This window comes from Lissotriton helveticus, chromosome 2_1 (assembly GCF_964261635.1).
Source record: "Lissotriton helveticus chromosome 2_1, aLisHel1.1, whole genome shotgun sequence".
Lineage (NCBI taxonomy): Eukaryota > Metazoa > Chordata > Amphibia > Caudata > Salamandridae > Lissotriton > Lissotriton helveticus.
In genome coordinates, this window is record NC_136059.1 from 343,937,796 (window position 1) to 343,959,286 (window position 21,491).

General features: G+C 45.9%; 1 protein-coding gene across 2 annotated transcripts in view; it reads left to right on the forward strand.

Moving 5' to 3' along the window:
• Positions 1-21,491, forward strand: part of SPEF2 (sperm flagellar and cilia associated 2) — a 1,151,963-nt gene that overhangs the window by 811,797 nt on the left and 318,675 nt on the right. For both annotated transcript variants that reach the window (XM_078674939.1, XM_078674940.1), the window contains exon 26: positions 12,169-12,288. In XM_078674939.1, the coding sequence (XP_078531065.1) occupies positions 12,169-12,288 (120 nt within the window). The remainder of the gene's footprint in view (positions 1-12,168; positions 12,289-21,491) is intronic.

The following is a 21,491-nucleotide window of genomic DNA, read 5'->3' on the forward strand; positions in this document are numbered from 1 at the left end:
CCATTGCCCGGTCTTGGCTATAATTGAGGTGCCTGGACTGAACAAGCTGCGACCACCGTGGCGGCTGTTTCCTTCCTCCCTATTGGACCCTGTCTTTAAGCATGAACTGGGGGAGGAGATAGAAGCTTTTTTCCCTAGAAACAAGGGGACAGTCGACAGTGTGGAGACGATTTGGGAGGCCTTCAAGATGACTGTCAGGGGTATCGCGATTACTAAGAGCTGCGGAATACTTCGGGACATAGTGCGAACGCTGACTAAGCTTGAATCGGAGCTCAAAGCACTAGAGGTGGAGATGGTGCACAATCCCAGCCCCGATCTGGCGAGGACATTCAGGTCTACGCTTTCATCCTTTGAGGAGGAGGCTGCCAGGGAGGTGAAGTTCCGAGGCAAGTACTGGACGGCTAGGAGATTCTGTGAGGGGGACAGGCCAGGGAAGGTGCTTGCTGCGCTCACGCGCCCCCAGCGCTATACTACCCATATATTGGAAATCGCTGATGGCAAAGGTGGGACTTATCAGGACACGAAAAGGATACAGGACACCTTCCTGCAGCACTACAAACATTTATATTCTACCCAGCAGGTAGGCGAAGTGAAATTTGGGGACTTCCTTGATGACATAGCGCTCTGCTGGCTTGGTGACAATCACAGGGCCTTTCTTGGATGTCCTTTTGAACTAGATGAGATTAGGGATGCTATCATGTCCCTTAGTAACGGCAAAGCTGCAGGGCTGGATGGCCTTCCAGCTGAATTCTACAAGTGCTACATTGATGTCATGGCACCGGTGCTGAGGGAGGTCTTTATGGAGTCGCTAGAGGTGGGGATACTGCCAGGCTCAATGAGGGAGGTGGCGATCACCTCGCTTCTGAAGCCGGGGAAGAGTCCGTTGGATACCGATTCCTATAGACCCCTTTCCCTTCTGAACTGTGACGCAAAGATTCTTGCCAAAGTGCTGGCGACTAGACTGTCCCTGCTCATGACTACCCTGGTGCTGCCAGATCAATCTGGCTTTGTGCCGGGTCGAGCAACGTCGCATAACCTGCGCACGCTGTTCTCGCTTATCCCCACCATTGCGCCTGAGTTGCCTGTTGCCGCCGTGTTTCTGGATGCCACCAAGGCGTTTGACTCTGTGGAATGGAGCTACCTCATGGCTATCTTGACTAGAATGGGATTTCCTCGAATCTTCATTTCTTGGGTGAAGCTCCTTTACACTGCCCCAGTTGCCAGGGTCGTCATTAATGGTGTGCTTTCTGCGCAACTGCCGATCACAAGAGGGACCAGGCAGGGCTGCCCTCTGTCGCCACTGCTGTTCGCCTTGGCAATTGAGCCACTGGCGTGCAGGATTCGGCAGCTACATAAGGCCAGCGCCTTTAACTGCTACCAACGACAGATAGGGATCTCTTTATACGCGGATGATGTTACCCTGTATGTGCGGCACCCACAACAGAACCTTAACCCAATCCTTAGGGAATTCATTGCTTTTGGCGGCATGTCTGGCGTGCACATTAACTGGACGAAATCACAGTTCTTTCCCCTTACGGCTGCGGTTGACAAATTCCAATTGGATTACCCCCTGGAATGGTGCAGCTCGGAACTCAGATACCTGGGTATTGAGATATCACTCAATAGGGAGGACACTATCCACCTGAACTATGGCGTGGCTATCTCGCAACTGGCAGACAATGTGACTCGTTGGATGGCCCTGCCGTTGTCGATGGCAGGCAGAGCCTCGCTGATCAAGATGATCATTCTCCCACGGTTTCTATACCTATTCCAGAATATACCCTACTACCCAGGCTCCTACTTCTTTAAGAGACTACGGACTGAGCTACTTCGCTTATTTTGGGGAGGTAAACAACCACGGCTTAGCTGGGCGGTCTTAACGCAACCCTACGACGAAGGTGGGTTCGATGTGCCGGATTTTGCAGTGTACTATCTCAGTGCGCAGGCACAATATGCCTATCACTGGGTTAGTCCCGCTCCCTTCATGCCACAGATTGCGGCTGAGGAGTGGATTGCGCATCCGCTTCCGCTTAACGGTATGTTGATGGGAGCGGTTGGCGATATTGAGACACCTGCCACTACAGTCACATGTACCATCGACGCCTGGCGAAGAGTAGCTACGATGCTTGACGCTCCCATACTTTACTCACCTGCTCTGCCCCTAACTTACCACCCGAGACTGTCATTGTTATCGGAAACTGGATTTCGATCCATGTGTAAACGCGTTAACATAAAAACATGGGGTGATCTGTTCCAGGATGGGAAATTTCGTACTAAAGATCAGATGTTTCCGGCGGGCCCCCCGACTCCAATGGAGGTGTTTTACTATATTAGGCTTCGTCAGGGTATGCGCGACATACTTCCCAGCTTCCCGGATGAACCAGAGGTGGTACTACCCTTGCATATGCTATTGATGTCAGGTGGGAGACACATGGTCTCCAAACTGTACAATCACATACGAATGCAGCGTCCGCCTGTTAGATCCAAAGCGCGTGATGCCTGGAGTTCTGACCTGGACACTGAACTTACTGATGAGCAATGGACTTACTGCTGCTCGGTCACGGCCAATGTCTCGTCCAGCTGTCGGCTGAAAATCATTCGTTACAAGTTCATTCAGAGGTTTTATTACACACCTGTCAGGAAGCTGCGGTTTCGCCTCTCAGATGACGACAGATGCGAGAGATGCCGCTCGGAAGGCGCGGGCTTCCTTCATCTGGCCTGGGAGTGTGGCGCGATACAGGAATATTGGACGCAGGTACATGCTGCGATTCAGGTCATGATTGCAGGCCAACTTCCGCTTGACCCGGTGCTGATGCTATTGGGGTATACCAAGGATATACCCAAATCGCACCGACGATTCGTGGATATAGCGCTGCTCCTCGCTAAAAGGAGGGTGGCCTGCAGATGGGGAAGGGGCAGGGCACCGAAATTCAAAGACTGGCTGGATGACCTCAAATACTGCCAGGACCAGCACGGCGTCTATGCCGATTTAATGCCCGTTCGCTGCAGGCCTAAAGATATCTGGTCCCCGTTACAGCTTTAGTGGTTCTCCCAGATGTCTCACAGCGACTCCTCTATGGATGAGGCTCTGATAGATGAGCCTGGTGTGAATTAATATCGGTTGGCGCTCGGAGGCCACCGCACCAAACCCAGCTGGTGAGAACAGAAATTCTCTGCTCGTGGAGCAGCGGGCTATTCAGCGTCGAGGAGGGGAGGAAAATGTTGAGACACCGGCAGCTCGTATACTACGGATTACTGGATAAGCCACGCGTGACCCCCCAGGTGTACTGCTGCTGGGATCAAGGTGGGAGGCCCTTGCACATTAGGTTCAGCGGCTGAGAGCATGTAGGGGATGGTCCATAACAGGGAGGGCATCATGCTTCGCCTCACGTCGAACACTTGTTGAAATACCTACATTGCACATACACATTTGGAGGAGTCGAGGGGATACCCTTAATACTGCGCGCAGGGTATACTAGGAATAGCAGGGATGCTTATGGACACCTAATGTGGAGTGTAGCAGCTACTTCCTATGGGTACCTTGATGCTCGTTCTATCTGATGCACATTGCCTGCTCCCGATTCATCCGTGGTCTGACCGGATTATAGGGGTGGTGGGCTCTCCCCAATACTCGCAGTCCTCACTTGGCCGTGCGCGATGCTCTACAGCTGCTGTCTTTACCCTGCTGAATGCTGTTAAATGTTTTACTGTTCGGATAGGATGAGCTGAATCAGCCCACAGGACTATGTACTGTTCTACTACTGTACCATAAATGTACCGCGCTGTTTAATTGGTGATGATGTGACTGTCATGTATCTCTATTGTCTGCTTATAGAAATAAAGGTTTAATAAAAAAATTTAAAAAAAAAAAATAAAAAAAATGAAGATTGCCATGATGTACATCATGACGGTCCCTAGTTCTTCTTCTATGTGGGATCGAGAAATTTCTGCAGGAACCAAAGGCATTGCAAGCTGTATGAACCTCTACGGATCATTATACTTCACTGTGTGTTTGTAAGAAGTTCTGAACCACTTCGGTTTGTTGATGTAAATATAAAATGTTATCCGGCAATGAGACCTTTTTGAACATGCTTTGCTAGTTTTCCAATGTGTCTCAAGCTTGAATTTTTGAAGTTACCATTCTCTTATCAAATTACTTGGTAGCACATGGTTGGTGTTTCGTGTGCTTAGCTTGAGTTCTGCCAGACACATTTGACCCAAAATCTCTTTCAATACAAAAAACAAAAACATGGAGTAGACAGCTCTGTAAAAAAGAATGTCCAAATGTTTTTATTAAATACTGGACAAGCAATAGAACATAACTACTTTTTTTCCGAATTTTATTGATAATTATGATTTGTCTGAAGTTTTAATTGGTAGATAAAATGTCTTAAAATCCTATTGGGTAGCTTAATAAAATGCAACCAAGTAAATTGTTGTTAATATTGTTTCAAGTTAAACTATCATGAAATATTTTGCGATATTTTTAAAAGCTGTATTTTATTTTAAGTTTGTAATAAAAGTTTGAATTTCATATTTATTTGGTTTTGCTAAAAGTAGAACTAGTGATTTCACATTTCTAAAAATGTTTAAGATTTCTGAAACAGTTTTAGGATTTTAGAGAATGCTTAAGTTCTGTCTGAAAAGATTGTACAATAAGTTATTTGAGAAATATATTGAAATCACCAAATGTTTGGGAACCAAAATAGACATAGATATAATGAAATTGCAAATTTCTACTTCAAGAAAATCACTAAAAACCAATATAACATTTTAAATATATTTGTCTAACCCAACAAATTAGTGAAAATTTAATTCAGGATACCATAAACAAAAGCCATAGGAATTTCTCCTCCTGCACCCATTAATTATTTAACTAGTGTAATTTTGAGAGATGTAGAAGTATGCAAGTTGTTTATCTCACTTGAGACGTTTACTTCTTTCATGGTGTTCTCGGAGGAATTCATGAATGGCTCAAACACAGTCTAGGATCATAAACTGGATTGTGCCATCAGCGTCAATTACAGTCTCCCAAAGTAGCAACTGTGCCACCAAGGAATAGTTCAGAGCATGACAGTCATGTTAACTGCTGGCCTAAAAAACAGAAACAGACTCTAGCTTTTTGTTGATATCTCCACTTAAGCCAGCTTGAAATGTTTTGCCTTATGTTTAAATGACTACGTCTGCAAAAACTGATCCTTAATGTGCAAATTGTAGGCAGAATGGACAGAAATTCCTTATGGAATATCATAGATATTAAGACAGCCCTTCACATTCAATAAGTCCCCTCTTACCCCCACCATCTTAAAAAAAACACTGAAATCCCTCCTATTTACTTAGCCTTAGAGTCAGTACCAGCACCATGAATAACATTACACCAGCTACACCGCAAACCCCAGCAGATGACCAGAAGACTTTGCTTTGAAATGATTACATTGATAGTGAAACAGGTACCTATTCCACTAGTTCCTGGAGGTACATGAAGTCTGTACTTCAGAAGTGAGGGACAAGTTCCATTACTTGGACATGTGGCCAGAAAGAGTGTATTTAATTCAACACATTCTACCACCAACAAAAGTCGTCCTGGTCAGTCGTCAGTGCTATCCGCGGAGCCCCCCAGTCCATGAGAGTAGCCTAGTAACGGCATGCGCCAGTTTGAAAAAGCATTCAGGGACCGGGAACAGAGAGTTGTGAAGTGCATATATGAATTTAGGGAGGTGTATAATTTTGTATAGGGCTTATCAGCCCAGAAAGGATATAGGTAGCCTATAGGGAGCTTACTCCAGTGGTTCCCATCTCGCTTGCATTCTTCTATGATTGTGCCCAGGTTAGAATCAAAGAAAAGATACTGATTCCTTGTGACGTAGATCCCCAGATATTGCATCAGTTTCTCCTCCGGTTGTATTGGACATCTCCAACCATCTAGCAGTTACCATCCCGCTTGAAGGAAGATGCATGATCTTCTCCTGTTGACGCATAGTCCAGAAAACCAACCGCAGGCTGTAAAGATCTCTAGGTTGCTATTGATCGAGTCATCCAGACCTGCATGGTGCAAGAGCACAACATCTGCATACAGCAAGACCATCTCTTCCCAGCTGGGGTCCCAGCGCAGTCCCCTCAGAAGTGCATTTCCCGCATCCAATTAACCAGTGGTTCCAGTGCTATCGCAAAGGTGGTGAAGAGGGGGCATCCCTGTCCCGTCTCTCTTTCCATTGCAAACTCGCCTGGCAGCATGCCATTAAGGGGGTTTCCGTAGTCTAGACTACTGATGAAGAGGGCTAGCGTGACTGTTCGACTGGTGCTGTGGGAGCCATCTGAAGACCTTCCTGACCATTCGGAGGGTGTGGAAGCAAGCGGAGGAGACGGCTCTGACCTGTTTCTTCATGGTTAGTTGGCAGTGAAGTATGATGGTCAGGGAGAGGATGAGTTGGGTGTAGTCAGCATAGGAGATGATGGGAGATGATGTTGAGTCCATGTCTCTTGACAATGTTGGCAAGGGATGTCATGTATACATTGAAGAGGGTAGAGTTGAGCGATGAGCCTTGAGGTACACCGTAGCTGATGTTCTTAGGGAGCAAGGAGTAGGGAGGGAGGATGACCTTCTCCGTTCTTCCTGTGAGGTAGGATGTGATCCACTTGAGGCCTGTTCCTTTGATTCTAATCAGGTGTAGTATGTTTACAAGTATGTGGTGGGATACGGTGTCGAAAGCTGCTGAGAGTTCAAGGAGGATGAGGGCTGCTGTTTCTCTTATAAGAAAACCATGCCAAATATTCCCTGCTTTATTCCCAACCCTCATACAGTTTGTGCTGTTTAGATCGGTAAAGCGTCTGCGCCTCCTTTTGTAGTAGGTCATGGTATTCTTTTCTATTCGGGAGGCTAAGTGGTTGCTGGGCTTAATGGCCCTCACAGATTTCCAGTTTTGCCTCCAGCTCTGCTCTGCTGGACCAAAAGCTGTCCCCTTAGCAACACTTTTTACGCTTCCTATAGGAAGGCCCTAGAGGACGCAGACCCTTCGTTATCCTGAAAGTATAATTCGGATGCCTCCTAGTCAAACCTTTTGGTGCACTTGATCATCAACACCCAGGGGTCCAGTCTCGAGCCTGAGGCCGTGTGGACGGGATGGGCTGTGCCAACTGTAGGCTCAGAGGCGTACCATCCCAAATGCCTCTGGGAAAATATTTTACCTCATCATAGTGCCACATGAGGCTTATCAGGACTAGAAAGTAGTCCAGGTGTGATATTGTTTGCATTGCTTTGTCTGAAAATGGGTATTGTTGCATCGCCGGATGCAGCACCTGCCAGGGATCTGCCAAGCCCATAGCTGTCAGAAATGAGGCCAGTGGGGTATCTTTCTGAGGGACCCTCCGCCTCTGGTCCCCCTGTCAAGTGAACCATGTAGGGTCAGGTTCAAGTCTCCACCCACCACCGGGAGTGCCTCCCGGACCTTTGTGATCCATTCAGCCAAACACTCAGGCACGGCATTCGCAGGCCCAAGGGAAGGTGCCATGAGCCCACATAAAGTTCCTCCCTTTGCCATGTGCCACCCACTGTCCTCAGTACCCTTATGAATCCAACCAGGTTTGCGTCACCAGATATTGTAGTGATTTATATGCCAGAAGACACGTACCCCCATAGCCTGTGGTGAAGCATGAATGAGCCAGAAGTGTGTACCTGCCCCCACCCAGATATTTGCAGTTATTGCCTAGTAGTTGAGTCTCATGCAGCATAGCAAGCTACGGGGAACACCTTGCTAGATATTTTATTGCTATTCCTCTCTTCAGTTTTCTCCCTAATCCATTAACATTCTATGAAAGGATCATGAGGGACGTGTGTAAGTCAGTGTGTATTCTCTGAGTTGTGACCATGTTGGTATGGAACGCAATGGGCCTGGAGACCCACCTTCTGGGTTAACCAATGATTGCCTGTGCATCTCTCCTCTTCCTAACTTGCCCTTGAAGTTCCCCCCAGTCACCCTACCCTCCTGCCCCTTCATGTGGCGAGTTGCAAACTACTCGCCTCCCAAATACCTGAAGTACCTGTTGCCCCCCTTTAACATTTTGTGGCTAAGTTAAGGATAGAAGCCCAATATATACAATAGACACGTGTAGAGGACTCAACCTGCAGGCCTAACAGTCAGCTTATATCCCTTGATTGGTCACTTTAGAGATCCCCTGCATCTGCCACCCCAGTTGGAGAGCTTCAAATAAATTTGTCTGCTGTCATTAGTGTTACTATTGATGGGAGGAGGTCTAGCCTCCTCGCCTGAGTCATCATCGTTGGCCCCCCGAGTCAGTGGAAACTCTATGGGGTGTTGAACATTTGGTGGCCAACATCCAGGGATTGCCTTCTTTCACCTCTTGTATAACCCTCGACCGCTCCTGCCACGCCTGCTCTTTGGTGGGGGGTCTGTCATTTCTTTCTTTGTGTCATCTGCTTCAAGCAATGTTGTTGCTATATCTCGGGGCGGGGGGGAGGGCACATGAGGCAGCAGATAGATCCTCCACTCAAACCATTCCTAGACTTCCTGTGGGGTGGTTAACAAATGGGATGTATCAGAGGCAGTGATGCATAATTTGGTGGGAAATAGTAGGGCGTATTTCAAGATGGCCCTGCAGGTGCCGTTTAACCGGTAAAATATTCTCTCTTTGATTTTGTATGGGCGTAGTATGATCTGGGTATATCTTCATCGGGCCTCCTACAATTTCCCATGGGCTATGCAACCACGCCACTTGCGGAATGTGGTATCGGTCTCTATAATTGAGCAGTCTGAATATCATTGGTCATGGGACCCCTGGAGGTGAGGCCCTCCCTGGTATCCTATGGGCCCACTCCACTGTGTACCTTTTGGAGGCCTGTCCACCCAGCACTGTCTCAGGTAGCCATTGCTCAAGGAATAAATAAGTCCTTGGTTCTTTAGTTTGTTTTAGGTGTGCCAACTATGCGCATATTATTCCACCTGAATCGAACTTCTGCATCCTCCAAGCAATCAGTCGCGTGCTGAATGGCCTTTTGCAGTTGCCTGATCTTGGATGTCCCATCTTTTAACAGCTGCGTGACCTCAGCCAGGGAGTTTTCAGCCCCAGTAACCTTGGACTCCAGTTTCATATGCTCAGATTGTAACATGCCCCTGTCCAAGGCCACTGTCTCTAAGGCTGACCACGATGCTCTAAGGCTCTTGGGCTGCACCATTGCCTCTTCTGTCCCACCGCTCCTCACTATATCGCACCAGCTCAACGTGCTTTCGGTAGCCCTAGCCATTTGGGTCAGAAGGGGAGACTGAGCCCTTCAGGAGGCTCCCCCTCGGTAGATCCACCTGTTCGCTGCATCCACCTTTTCTAGTGTATGCGCGGGTGAGACATTGATTGGATATTCTGGCAATAGCACCCTTGGTGCTCTTCCTTCCAGACCCCGTCAGCAGTGCCCGCTCTGCCCGTCTGAGGGCATATGCCATAAGCTTCGTGCCCGAGACCAGGGGGGTGCACCGTTGCAGGCCATAAGTGGTCTCTGCTTGGGGGCTGTCGCACCACCTCTGACTCCCTACGCATGGTAGGGCCCTCTTGCCTGTCGCTGCCCGATGCCGGTGATGTCTTGGCCACTCACCGACCCCGGCCTGGGCTACAACTGCAGTTCCCAGTCATGCCCTACAAGGGCTGGCCCAGTCTGCATGCAGCCCTCAGTTCTCTGGATCCCACACAGGTCACGCCGGCCTCCGACACTTTTGGCTCTGCTCTGTCTGTCGGCCTCTGCTACTCCTGGGCCATTTTGCGTACCTCTAGCCTAGCACTCCGCTCGGCAGCCTCCGGTAGGCCCTGCTCATCGGGGTCAGAGTATCCTCCTCTTGTGCTTCTGCCTGCCGACCGGAATCCCCATCTCTAGGTTCAGGGTCTCTTTCTGGTGCCTGTAGGTGCTGGGCACCCGCCTCACTTCACACCAGGAGCATCTCAGGATCTGGTGCCTGCAGGTCCATTGGCCTTGGAGCTCACAGGAGAGTGACCACCACCATTGCTGTCGTGGCCACACCCCACATTTCACCCCATTCTTCTCTCCTTCTGGTCTGGTGCAACCAGCATGTTTCTCTCTTACCTTTTCATGTTTGCTTTAAAACTTTACTTACGTTCTTCATTTTGACCGTAAAGTGGCCACTTGGGGCATTTGTGTGCAACATAATAACGCATTCATAAATAAACAGAAAAATATGTGCTGGTTCTTTCACTGTGAAATTGTGGTATTCCCAATGCTGGTTATATTGTGTGCTATATACTGGCAGTTTTAATCATACTCCTACTACTACACCTGTAGCTAAAAGTGCTACGACTAGTAGTGCTCATAGAAAACACAGATTTCATTGTTACCTAGTTATATTTTGCTTTGATTTTAACTGTGAGGCTATTAACCTTTTACACTGGAAACAATCAGAGCCGGCGGTTTGGCACCGAGTCGATGCGCTAGGAGCTAACCCCTTGTGACTGTGATTCTTTTTCTGACCAAGATACCCTGCACTTTACCATGTTTTGTGATCACTAGAGCGCGCTCCGGATACAGTTTTTATCCGGAGTGGAACTTTCATTACGATGATGACTTTCATGACAGTTATAAAATATACGAACAGGAGGCCTAAAGTCAGTTATTACAATCTAAACCGCGGCCATTTTGCGACAGTGACATTTGAAAGCAAGCTTCAACCTGGTGCGTTCTTTTAAGGAGGAAATGACACACTGGAGTGTTTATGGTGCATGCATTTATGGCAGAGTCCCTCTTTACCATGCAGCCTTCTCTAGCATTTATTGCAGACCATCTGAAAACCCATATTTGTTTATGTGGTGGGCCACACATGACTGCTTCATACCGAAGGACAGATTAAACCCATCGCTGTTCGTAAGGAGTAATGGGACAGGTGTATCAAGCATTTTTGAGTTTGCAAACGGGCAGATTCCCAGAATCTGCACGTTTGCGATCGCAAAAATTGGTTTTACGATGCAGCGAACCTAATTTTGCATTTTAGTAACTTCTTACCGAATCACAAAATGGGTTTGCGATTCAGCATTAGGAAGGGGCATGTTTAGGGTGTCCCTTCCAAATACCTAATCGCATCGGTGTCTATAAATGTTTGGTGACCTCAATTGCGGTTGCAAAACATTCGCATGTTACCACCTATTTTACCCCCTACGTCAAGTAGGTGGTAACCCATTCGCAAATGGGAAGGGGTACCCAATGGACCCCTTCCCCTCTGTGAATGTTTGTAGAACCATTTTTAAGAGCAGGCAGTCTCTCTGCCTGCTCTTAAAAAATGAAAAGAAAACTTTTCATTTTTCGTTTTGTAAAGCGTCTCATTTTCTTTTAAGGAAAACGGGCTGCTGTACAAATAAAAAGATTGCTTTATTGAAAAGCATTCACGGACATGGTGGTCTGCTGATCTCAGCAGGCCACCATCCCCATGATTTTTGCGGTTCCTAGGGGGTCGTCAATTGCGACCTACCTCATAAATATTTATGAAGTAGGTAATTTGTGACTCCCAAAAAATCGCAAAAGGTGTACTATACACCTTCATACATTGCATTTTGCTATTTACTAAATGCGAATCCTTGTGATATGCAATTAGGGAATCGCAAAATGCTGGCTACATAATCTGGCCCCAAGTCAATAAGGAAGGTGTCAGCCTTGACTCATTTGGAGTTCTATGGCAAAGCCAGAGGTAATAATCGGATGTCTTAAAACTATGACCACAATGTACAGTTTCCTGGATTCAGCGTTTTTGGACGCCCAAATTCGGATTATTTTGTTGTTATGTTATTGTTACTACCGTTTCTGCGTTTGTGCGAGTAGTGTGTTACCATTTGCCTTGCAGTTGACCAGAAGCCTTTCATGGCTTTCCACGAACTAGTCTACCACGATTTAACCATGCGGATTGACTACATTACATAATGTCAGGGGCTTTTACAATTGCGAATGGCATTATCCTACTTCCCCCACACAGTCACACTAATTACCATTTTGTATTTATAATTCCTTTTAGGATGGCTTTTTGCTTATACATCGTGCAACAGTAAGATCACTAATAGCCCGGCCATGACAAAAATACAGTTAAAAGACATTTATTCCTGCCAGCAAATGCGTGCATATTTAAATTTTTTAATATTTACCTTGTATTTCTGTTTTCTTGTCACAAGATCGAACACCAGAACCGCCGGCTCCTGAAGCTACACCAGAAGAAAGTTTTGCAAATCAAAAGAAACAAGATTTACAAAACAGGATCCAACAAGAATACATTGCTGCACTTGAATTTGAGGGTTAGTTACAGTTTTTAAAGACATTAGCAATAGAGCAAACTATGCGTAACGATTTCAAATGTTCTTATTTAAAAATTGTTATGGTTAATTGATTATGTAAAAATCCACAAAGTAATTATGAAATGGTGTGATGCTCCATGTTTATGTATTATTTAATGAAGAATCACATCTGTAGCTTTGTCTGATTGGGTGGTAGGCAGTGTTTGTTTGACCGGTTACCGTTTCCAATATTTTGCATGTCTGAGCTTGTATGTATGATTGCCTACGTCAAATATGATCTGAGCATGTCTATGTCTATGTAGTTGGTAAAGTGCATAGATGTAGTGTGGCTTATATTGTGTGGCCAAGCCTAAGCTTGCATGCTTGGTTGCCTTGTCTGATTTGGTGCAAGGTCAAGTTGTCTGCTTGTATCTGTCCCTGGACGTGGTGGAATGGTCTGAACGAGTGTGCAGCATCAAAGCTCAAGCATATTGCATAGCCATATACACCATAGTGTGTCAGTTTATGGTCGACACAAACAAGCTAAAATTCATCACTCTGCGCTTAGTCAAAGTTTGGAGCCTTCCACAGTGTGAAATAAGTAAAGAATAAATCAGACTTCCGGGAGAAAATGTAGGTTTGTAAAGGTTTCCGCAGTTCAAAAACATATGTGTTTCCTTATTAACATCAGTCGAAAGTGGAAAAGTGTGGTGTTGGAGAAAATGGCACCACACATATGGCGTTTCTTGATGCTAGGGATTAGAATTAATGAAGCCATTTTAGATCTGTGGTTCCTTTCTGATAATTTCTTGTTTTGTTGGAAGAAAAAGACATCTATGCTGTTGATTGTGTGATCCAAAATTCAGTTTTTACAATTGATGAAATGTGGTTCCAAGGTTTGAGATGGAAAAGTAGCCTGGTCACGTGTCGGATCTGCTAGAGCTGACAAGGAAGGTAGTCATAGTTTTGCAGGAAGAAAATGATTGCCTGGACCTACTGAGCAAACTCCAAGAAGTGCAAAATGTGTTAGATTCCAGAGTGACTTGATGGCTTGTTGGCTTAAGGGGGTAAATTAAGCTTGGCATCCATGATAGCACCAGAGCCCATAATCTTGATGGCTGGATGAATTATCAAGTTGTCTTGGTCACTGGACAAATGTCTGGATGGTTGTCCATTCTCTCAAGTGAGGATTTCTGTTTTGCTGCCTTGAGTTTAATGTTTCTGCCATCCATCCATTTTTGACACTGCCAGCAGGCATGGGGAAAGGGCACAGGGAGCGTATTCAGTTAAAAAAAAAAATTCAGACTGATCTATGTGAATGAGTCAATAAAAGTTCATGAGGATTTCTAGCTGTGGTCTGACATAAGCAGTCTGAGTTAGGCGTTGAATACCCTGTACTCCATAATGTTGTTTAATCATGATGTTTTGTAGGGTTTAGGTTAATTATTTGAAGCCTTTTTGCAAGGAATGATGAGGGTCAGTGTTAGACCCGGCATCCTTGGCGTGGTTTCCCCTGACATTTTCCCTTCAGACCTCCTGTTGGTGCTGACTTCATTTTTGCTGGCTTTAGGTCTCTGGGCACTTTGCCACTGCTAACTAGTGCTAAAGTGCATGTGCTCTCTGCTTTAAACATGATAACTTTGGCTCATCCACAATTGACATATTTACTTTACCTATAAGTCCCACGTAAAGGGCACTACATGGGTCTAGGGCCTATAAATTAAATGCTACTATGGGCAGCAACACTAATTGTGCCACCCACTTCAGAAGCCCGCTAAACCTGTCATTGCAGACCCTATGTGTGCAGTTGTAAACTGCCATGTCGACCTGGCAAGCTAACCCTCTTTCCAGGCCCAAACCTCCCTTTTCTAAATGCATAAAAGTAACCCCTAAAGTAGGCCCTGTACTGCCCAAAGGCATGGTGCAGTATATCTAAAAAATAGGACATGCACCTTTAAGTCTGACATGTCCTAGTAGTGAAAACATCTTAAATCCTTTTTTTACTATTACAAGGCCTATCCCTCTCATAGGTTAACATTGGGATTACCTTATTACATCTTATTGTAGTTTACAATTGGGAAGAGATGGGACCCCGATGTTTGATGTCTCTGCAATCCCAATATCTGCCAGTCTCTGAAAACACACTTCTGAGGTGGGTGACAGCTGGGCTGTGTACATTCACCCTAGACAACCACACACAATTGGAGCTTAGGTTGGACTGATGAGATTTCCGCATCCTCATCCTGAGTCATGTCCCCACACAAATGTCTGCCTACCCCTTGTAGTGAGTCTGGAGCCAGGGCAGGAAGGGCAGTTCAAAGGCCTCTTTCTGAAGTCTCCCAACTTCAAAGGCACCACCGGGTATAGGTACTGGACCTCTGACACCACCAACTCAGTACACATCTGGACTGTTACTCTGCTGGACTCCTGTTCGGCTGTGTTGAACCGCTGCACTCTTGCCAGGAAGTGAGAAGGACTGGTAACTGCATTGATCCAATCCAGAACCAAAGTGACTAAAAGATCTTGTCTGCTTACGTCCTAGACTTCCAACCATCCTGCTACAACACCTGGACTCTGCCATCTGATAGTCTTGCCTTACCAAGTGGTGTCAATCAAGTCCTGGGCCCTTGGAAGTAGGTATAAAGTGGTACAACTACCAAAATCCACGCATCATTGTCATTGCGCAGCTCTGATTCAGTGCATCTCTGCCGATGCATTACTACTGGTGCAAGCCATTTGCATGCGTGGCTCAACAACGAAGCACACTTACATCATATGCTTCAATGACAACGCAGCTCTGACTTGCGCAGTTCGGAACCAACGCATCACCTACAGCTAAAAGCTGAGAAATCTAGAATTAGAAGAGATATAACTGTTGAGTTGGAATAGCAGTCCGTAAGCTCTCAGTGTGTGTCCACAAAAAATACCAGAAACAGCAAAGCTCCCCTAGGTATTCCTGAAATAAAAAAATATCAGTCTGATAGAGAATTCTAGCTTCAGAGCCCTTACCTTTGAATTTCCCAGGTGTCATGGATCATGAAACATTTGCATGAGCAGTACCCCTGCACACCTTTGGGTGGCTTCATTTGGTTCAGCGCATCATCTTTGGCACCGGAACTGACGTCGCGGTCACCCATAATGGCGCCACCCAGATGCTCGGACGTCAGTTCTTTTCTTTCCACACCAGATAGCTGATCCAAAGAGGAGCTACTCCTCTGTCTCTTTTTGACAGACCTTTTTCGGCATTTTGTAGAATATTTTTTCATGTGTGTTGAGAATGTTATCTAGAAAGGTAGGATTTAAGCAGTGTGTCATGCGCCATGTCGGCTACCATCCCCACGTTATGTGCTTATGGTGTCTGGAGTGCGACCACGACTCAGTGTATTGCCTGGACTGCAGAGCATGGAGTTGAAGGCTTTGTAGGAGCAGTCACTAAAGCTGCTTGCAGCCTGACAGTTGACACCATCAAGCGTGATTCCAGGGAGGTCTCGTCCCGATCGAGAAGAAGGTCGCCGGACCACTTCAGGAACCCCAAATCCTCTTCGTCGCACTAGAGGTCCTCAGTACACTCAGGGCGAAGACAAAAGAAGAAGAAGTCTAAACAGATTTCGAATTCACTTTATCCATAGACAATTGACAAGACGAGTTGGCAACATCGACGTTCTAGCCACGGTTCTGCAGAGCCTTTGTCAGGTCCGACTCCATGTCTCCTGTCTCCCCCATTTCTGGGAGTTAAAACAACCCCCACTCAAATAAAAGAGTGTTATGAGCCTATACACCGAGTATTTGAGCAGGCTATCTCCTACAATGTGCCTTCAGGCCCCGCTGGGTCACTGGAGGCCCCATCAGGATCTGCACCGGTGGCCTCAGTCTTGGCTCTGGTGGGGTCTGATGGATCCGATCCAGGATCCGGTTCACTGCCAGTCGTGCCAACATGACCTTCTTAAGCGCTGGTCCCAACGTTGATGTTCCCAGCACCACCGGCTTCCACTGACGGCACCAGCTCCATTCTCATCCCTGACAACTCAGAGCTGGTACGGTGTCGGTTGATGCCGTATCCGGTGCCGACAGAGCCCAGTGCCTCTAGGTTGTTGTCTGAGCATTTTGTGGAGCATAAAAGTATGGGGGGAAAGTGGGAGGAGTCACTGGACCCTTACCCTTTAGAATGCCAGTTGTACACCCCTGGAGAGACTTTGGACTGGTATGAGGAACTAGGAGAGGCCAGTGGACTGGACACTTCTCCAGATACTGATTTGCTCTTCACACCTACTGTGGCTATGGAGGAGGGAGCATCTTATGCAATGGTGGTAAAGAGGGCAGTGGAGGTCCTTAACCTCGAACTTCCCTCAGTGGCCTCAGGACTTTACTTTTGACCGAAGTGCTTCAGCCTGGGCATTCCTCATCTAAACCCCTATTGCCCTTTAATAAAGCACTGACTGATGTCCTTTTAGGAACCTGGCCTAAGCCTAGCACAGGATTGTCCTATGAACAGGACAATTGCTCACAGCCATCACCCGGCCTCGGGTGATCCTAGTTTCCTTAGCCAACACCCCATCCCTCAGAGCTTGGTAGTCCAGGCCTCGACTTCCCATGGCACGTTACCTATCACTCCTACAGACAGGGAATCCAAGAGGCTGAACACACTTGGGAAGAAGATGTTTTCTTCCGCTAGCCTGACATTGCGTTCGGTGAACACTGTATGCGTTTTGGGCCATTGCTCCCATTGACCGCGATGTCACTTGCGGCGCCAATGATGCCACGCGAATTGAATGAACTCACCCAACATCATGCAGGGGTACTGCTCATGCAAAACTTTCCAGCTCAAGTACTTCTGGAAAAATTCAAAGGTAAGTAATCTGCAGCTAGATATTGTCTCTACCAGATAATGCGTTACCTAAGGTAAGTAATTTGTTCTTCAGTCAACAATAACACTCTTTTAAATATCAACCTGAGCCAGCCGTAAAAAAATAACATAGATGCTACATATATATAAATGATATTTTTATTAAATGTATATATATATATATTTATATATATATATATATACATTTCCTGTATATAATTCATAAAAATATATGGATGTTAAACAAAGTAAAACGTAACCAAAATAAAATTGAAAACAGACAAATTCATCAGTCTTTAAAAATAATCACATCTCCAATAATACATCATTGTACCATTATGAACCATTTTTTCATGTAAAATTGATCAGTGTAGGTAGATTGTGAAATCTGGATCGTTCACGTTCTTAGGTGGGATGATCTTATATTATGCACCTTATTCTGGACATTAAATTATTTTGATCTATCATTAGTTATATTAACGCATATTATACAAAGACAATCAAGAAATAATAAGAACAATTAGACAATGACTAATGTGTACAACTAATATTTTCCTAATTAAACAACAAACATTATTATTTTTTGTTTTCTCTCAATGGTATCTATTTAACTCTCCACATCGGCTCCTTTTACTGCTCATACGAAACAGCCACACTCAGAAATCTTTAAGATGATTAGAGTATATCCTTTTATGATTCAAAGTAAGGAATCTTGGAATTCAGGATTTTCTGATATATACAGTGTATGTCACCCCTAATTGCCACTCTTTTCTCTTCATTATTCATAGAGACATTGTTAAAGTCTCTGCTGCCATCTGGCATTTCATACCTCTCAAATCTTAAAGGGACCTACCTACTTGATCATATTGACGGATGCGTCTGACCATTATATAAACTAAATTATACTTCAAGCACTGAGGAGCCTAAATAATTATTTAGACCTATTTTATTTTAGAGACAAATAGTATGCCTTAATTAAGGTACAAGTTTTATAACATGTCCTAATCATGCAAACATATGAAGTAAATACTTAATACTTTTAACGTTAACCACACTTTAGTCATTTGATGAAAAACTGCAATCCCCAAGTGCTATCTCAATAAGCTCCTGTCAAATGTCAATCACGGATCGGATTACAGGATGTTTATGGTACCTCGTAGAACACTTCGTCATTGAGGTATGTAGTTCCTGCCAGCGTCTTTGTCCGAATGCATTGAAACAGTGCTGTAGGAAACTCCTGGTAGCATGGCATCATTACTCCTCACCGAAGTGCAGTGACTGGTTGAGGAGTCATTCGGGGGACTTTAGGGAAAGTTCTGAGAACCCAATGGTCAAAACGTAAGTCTGAGGCCGTCTCCCAACCGTCACTTGGGGGTCTTTCCCATGCCTCAGTAACTATCCTGGAGCCGGGAAATACTTCTTCTAATTTTATCCACACTTTAGTCATTTGAAGAAAAACTGCAATCTCAATCAACCATGTTATCTGATAGAGACATCTAGCCGCAGTTTCCTTACTTTAGAATCTACCCCAGGCGCAAGACTGGATCCGGAAACCTTTTTCCCACAGCACCTCCACGTGCCGGCAGAGGGTGTCATGCGACTCCGCACCAACGTCATCCACCTGATGTGGCGTTGACAGAGACCATATAACTTTCTCGCCGACGTCAGTTCCTTCTTTTCCATGCTTGCAATGTGGCTACAGAGCAGTGAAGCCTTTTCAGGCCCATCTTGAAGTCTTATTGAGAGAACAGTGTGCTATTTTCAGATCATGTCGTCTGAGTTTAAACCTTGCGGAACTTGTGATAGACAGATGTCAATCACGGATCCGCATACTGAATGTTTATGGTACCTCGGAGAACACTACAACTCTGAGGAATGTAGTTCCAGCCAGCGTCTTTGTCCGAAAACACTGAAACAGTGCAGTAGGAAATTCCTGCCGGCATGTTTTTCTGAGAAACCGTGGCATCATTACTCCTCACCGAAGTCCAGTGACTGGTTGTGGAGTCAATCGGGGGACTTCAGGGAAGGCTCTGAGAACCCAATGGTCAATATCCCATTCCTTGATTTAAGGATCTAGCTCAATGAGAATGGCCTCAGCACTAATTTACACCGAAAGGAAACTGACAGGAACAGCCTGCTTCTTTACGGGAGCCATCATCCCAAATCCTTGAGTGACAACCTCCCCTTCGGACAGTTGCTCTGTATAGGAAGAAACTGTTCCAACCTGTCTGACTTCAAGATAGAGTCTCACAAATTACAACACAAACTACATGACAGAGGTTACCCCTCGAGACTGGTTCACAACTCCTAAAAGAGGGCTATGAATAACCCTAGAGAGTCACTACTCGAAACAAGAGCAAAGGAGTCGTCCTGTGTGACATCATTTACCAAGAATTCTAACTTCACCAAGAGAATCATTAATAAACATTGGGGCATCATCAATTCAGGTGAACTTTGCATCCCCCGTCCGAGGTTTGCATTCAAGCGCACAGCCAATCTAAAGGACGCACTAATACACACGAGGCCTAAAACTAAAGAAGTAGTTTCCCAAAAAACCCTATGGGGACTACCGCCTGTGACTGGCCACTACCCCTGTGGCAACTGTGCCGTCTGTAACCAAACGAGTCCTTGTAAGGAAATTAGGCTCACTGAAACCTTTAATTGGCAGATCAAACGTCACACTAATTGCAACACAGCAAGGTGCATCTACCTACTAACCTGCCCCTGCGGGCAGAGATACGTAGGAATGACCATGAGACAGGTAAAACTGAGGATCACAGAACACAAAAGCAACATTAGATGCCATAACACTAACACGAGATTGTACGACCATTGCAATCAAATGGGCCACTCAGCAGAGAGCATTAAGTGGGTTATACTTGAGTCACACCAACAGATTTCCCACCAGCAGCTTTTCAGGATAGAGCAGCGATAGGTACACCATCTCTCCACAGACACGGATGGCCTTAATGATTCCATTCCGTGGTGCTCCCTTTCGAGGTCGTAATGCCTCCATATGTACAGTAATTCAACCTGAGCCGTATATACATGTACCACACGACGCCCCTAATACAGAAGACAATTCTGTTCAGTGCCGGCGACTAGTCTCCCATAAAACGCACCTCTTCCTAATGGCCGCCGTGTTGCATCTGTCAGTATAACAATCTAGTGTTGCACCTGCTTGCCGAGCCTTTAGCACCACCGCGCATGCGCGGACTTCATCGGTACACCTTGCACGTGACTAAGGGAAACCCGGAAATAGTATTAGGATTTAAGGAACCGGGAGACCGCTGTATCACTGCTCCGGCTTCCTCTCCACTTCGCCAGCGTGCGGGTAGGTCCAACCGAGAAGTCCGTGCAGCGGACAGGTAAGCTTATAGACCGAGCAGCCTCTGCACATTAGATCGCGTGTATTGACGCGCTCACCGTTGGGACACGACTAACGACTGTCCGCTCATTACATTTGCTCGGCTGACTCCTACACCCCACTCTGGGCGTAAACTTCGAGTGTGGCCGCCCCACCCTCGGGGCTCCTCTGCTGCCCTTTGGGCGGCACGTTGAGACCGCATTTGGATCGCGATCACGCGGACCATTGGCGGCCCTTCTGTCGCTCTTTTGGCTTTGGGGAGCCATCGTTGGGTGTGACGTGAACACTGCTCGGGCCATACCTAGTCTTGGACTTACCATGCCTGTTGTGGTGGAGGTCCTCCGGCTAGATATGGGTTGACACGTTGTGGTATTGTACAACATGACCACAAAACCAAAGTGATAAAATGCCTCCCACTGTTTTGTCACATCACCTTTCTTGATCCAAACCTCGAAGGTACCAACGACTGTGGTGCCCACGCTCGGGAGAAGTCCGGTGACGCCATTCTGCAACAACAGCAGGGTGAGAGCAAATTACGTTCCTCCTTTATCTCTAGTTATACCTACATCTAGTGATGCCATACTCAGTCGGTTTATTAACAGTTTTAACATTTTAATCAGTTAGGGTTGTTTTTAATTTTTAGATTGCATGCATTTTGCAGCATATTTTTCTTTGGAGTTAGAACAAAGCACATTGTGATCTAGGTTTGGGTACAAGCACAATAGCCATCAAATACTTCTGTTTTTTGTCACCCTCTCTTAGGTTCCACATTCAGTGGTAGGACCAATTGGCCTGCTACCAGTGGAAGATAATACTTGTCCTTCCCTTATACGTGTAGGACAATTTGTTTATAGGTCCTGATGAATTGCTAGTTTTAGCATGAAACATGTTGACCGCTAGGTAGAGCACACATCACCGGATCTTAGAACCCGTGTGTGTGCCTCCTCACTCTGTTTTTAATAAGGTAGCTAGCCACACTAATAAAAATCCCTGTGGACTTCCTAACCTTTTTTA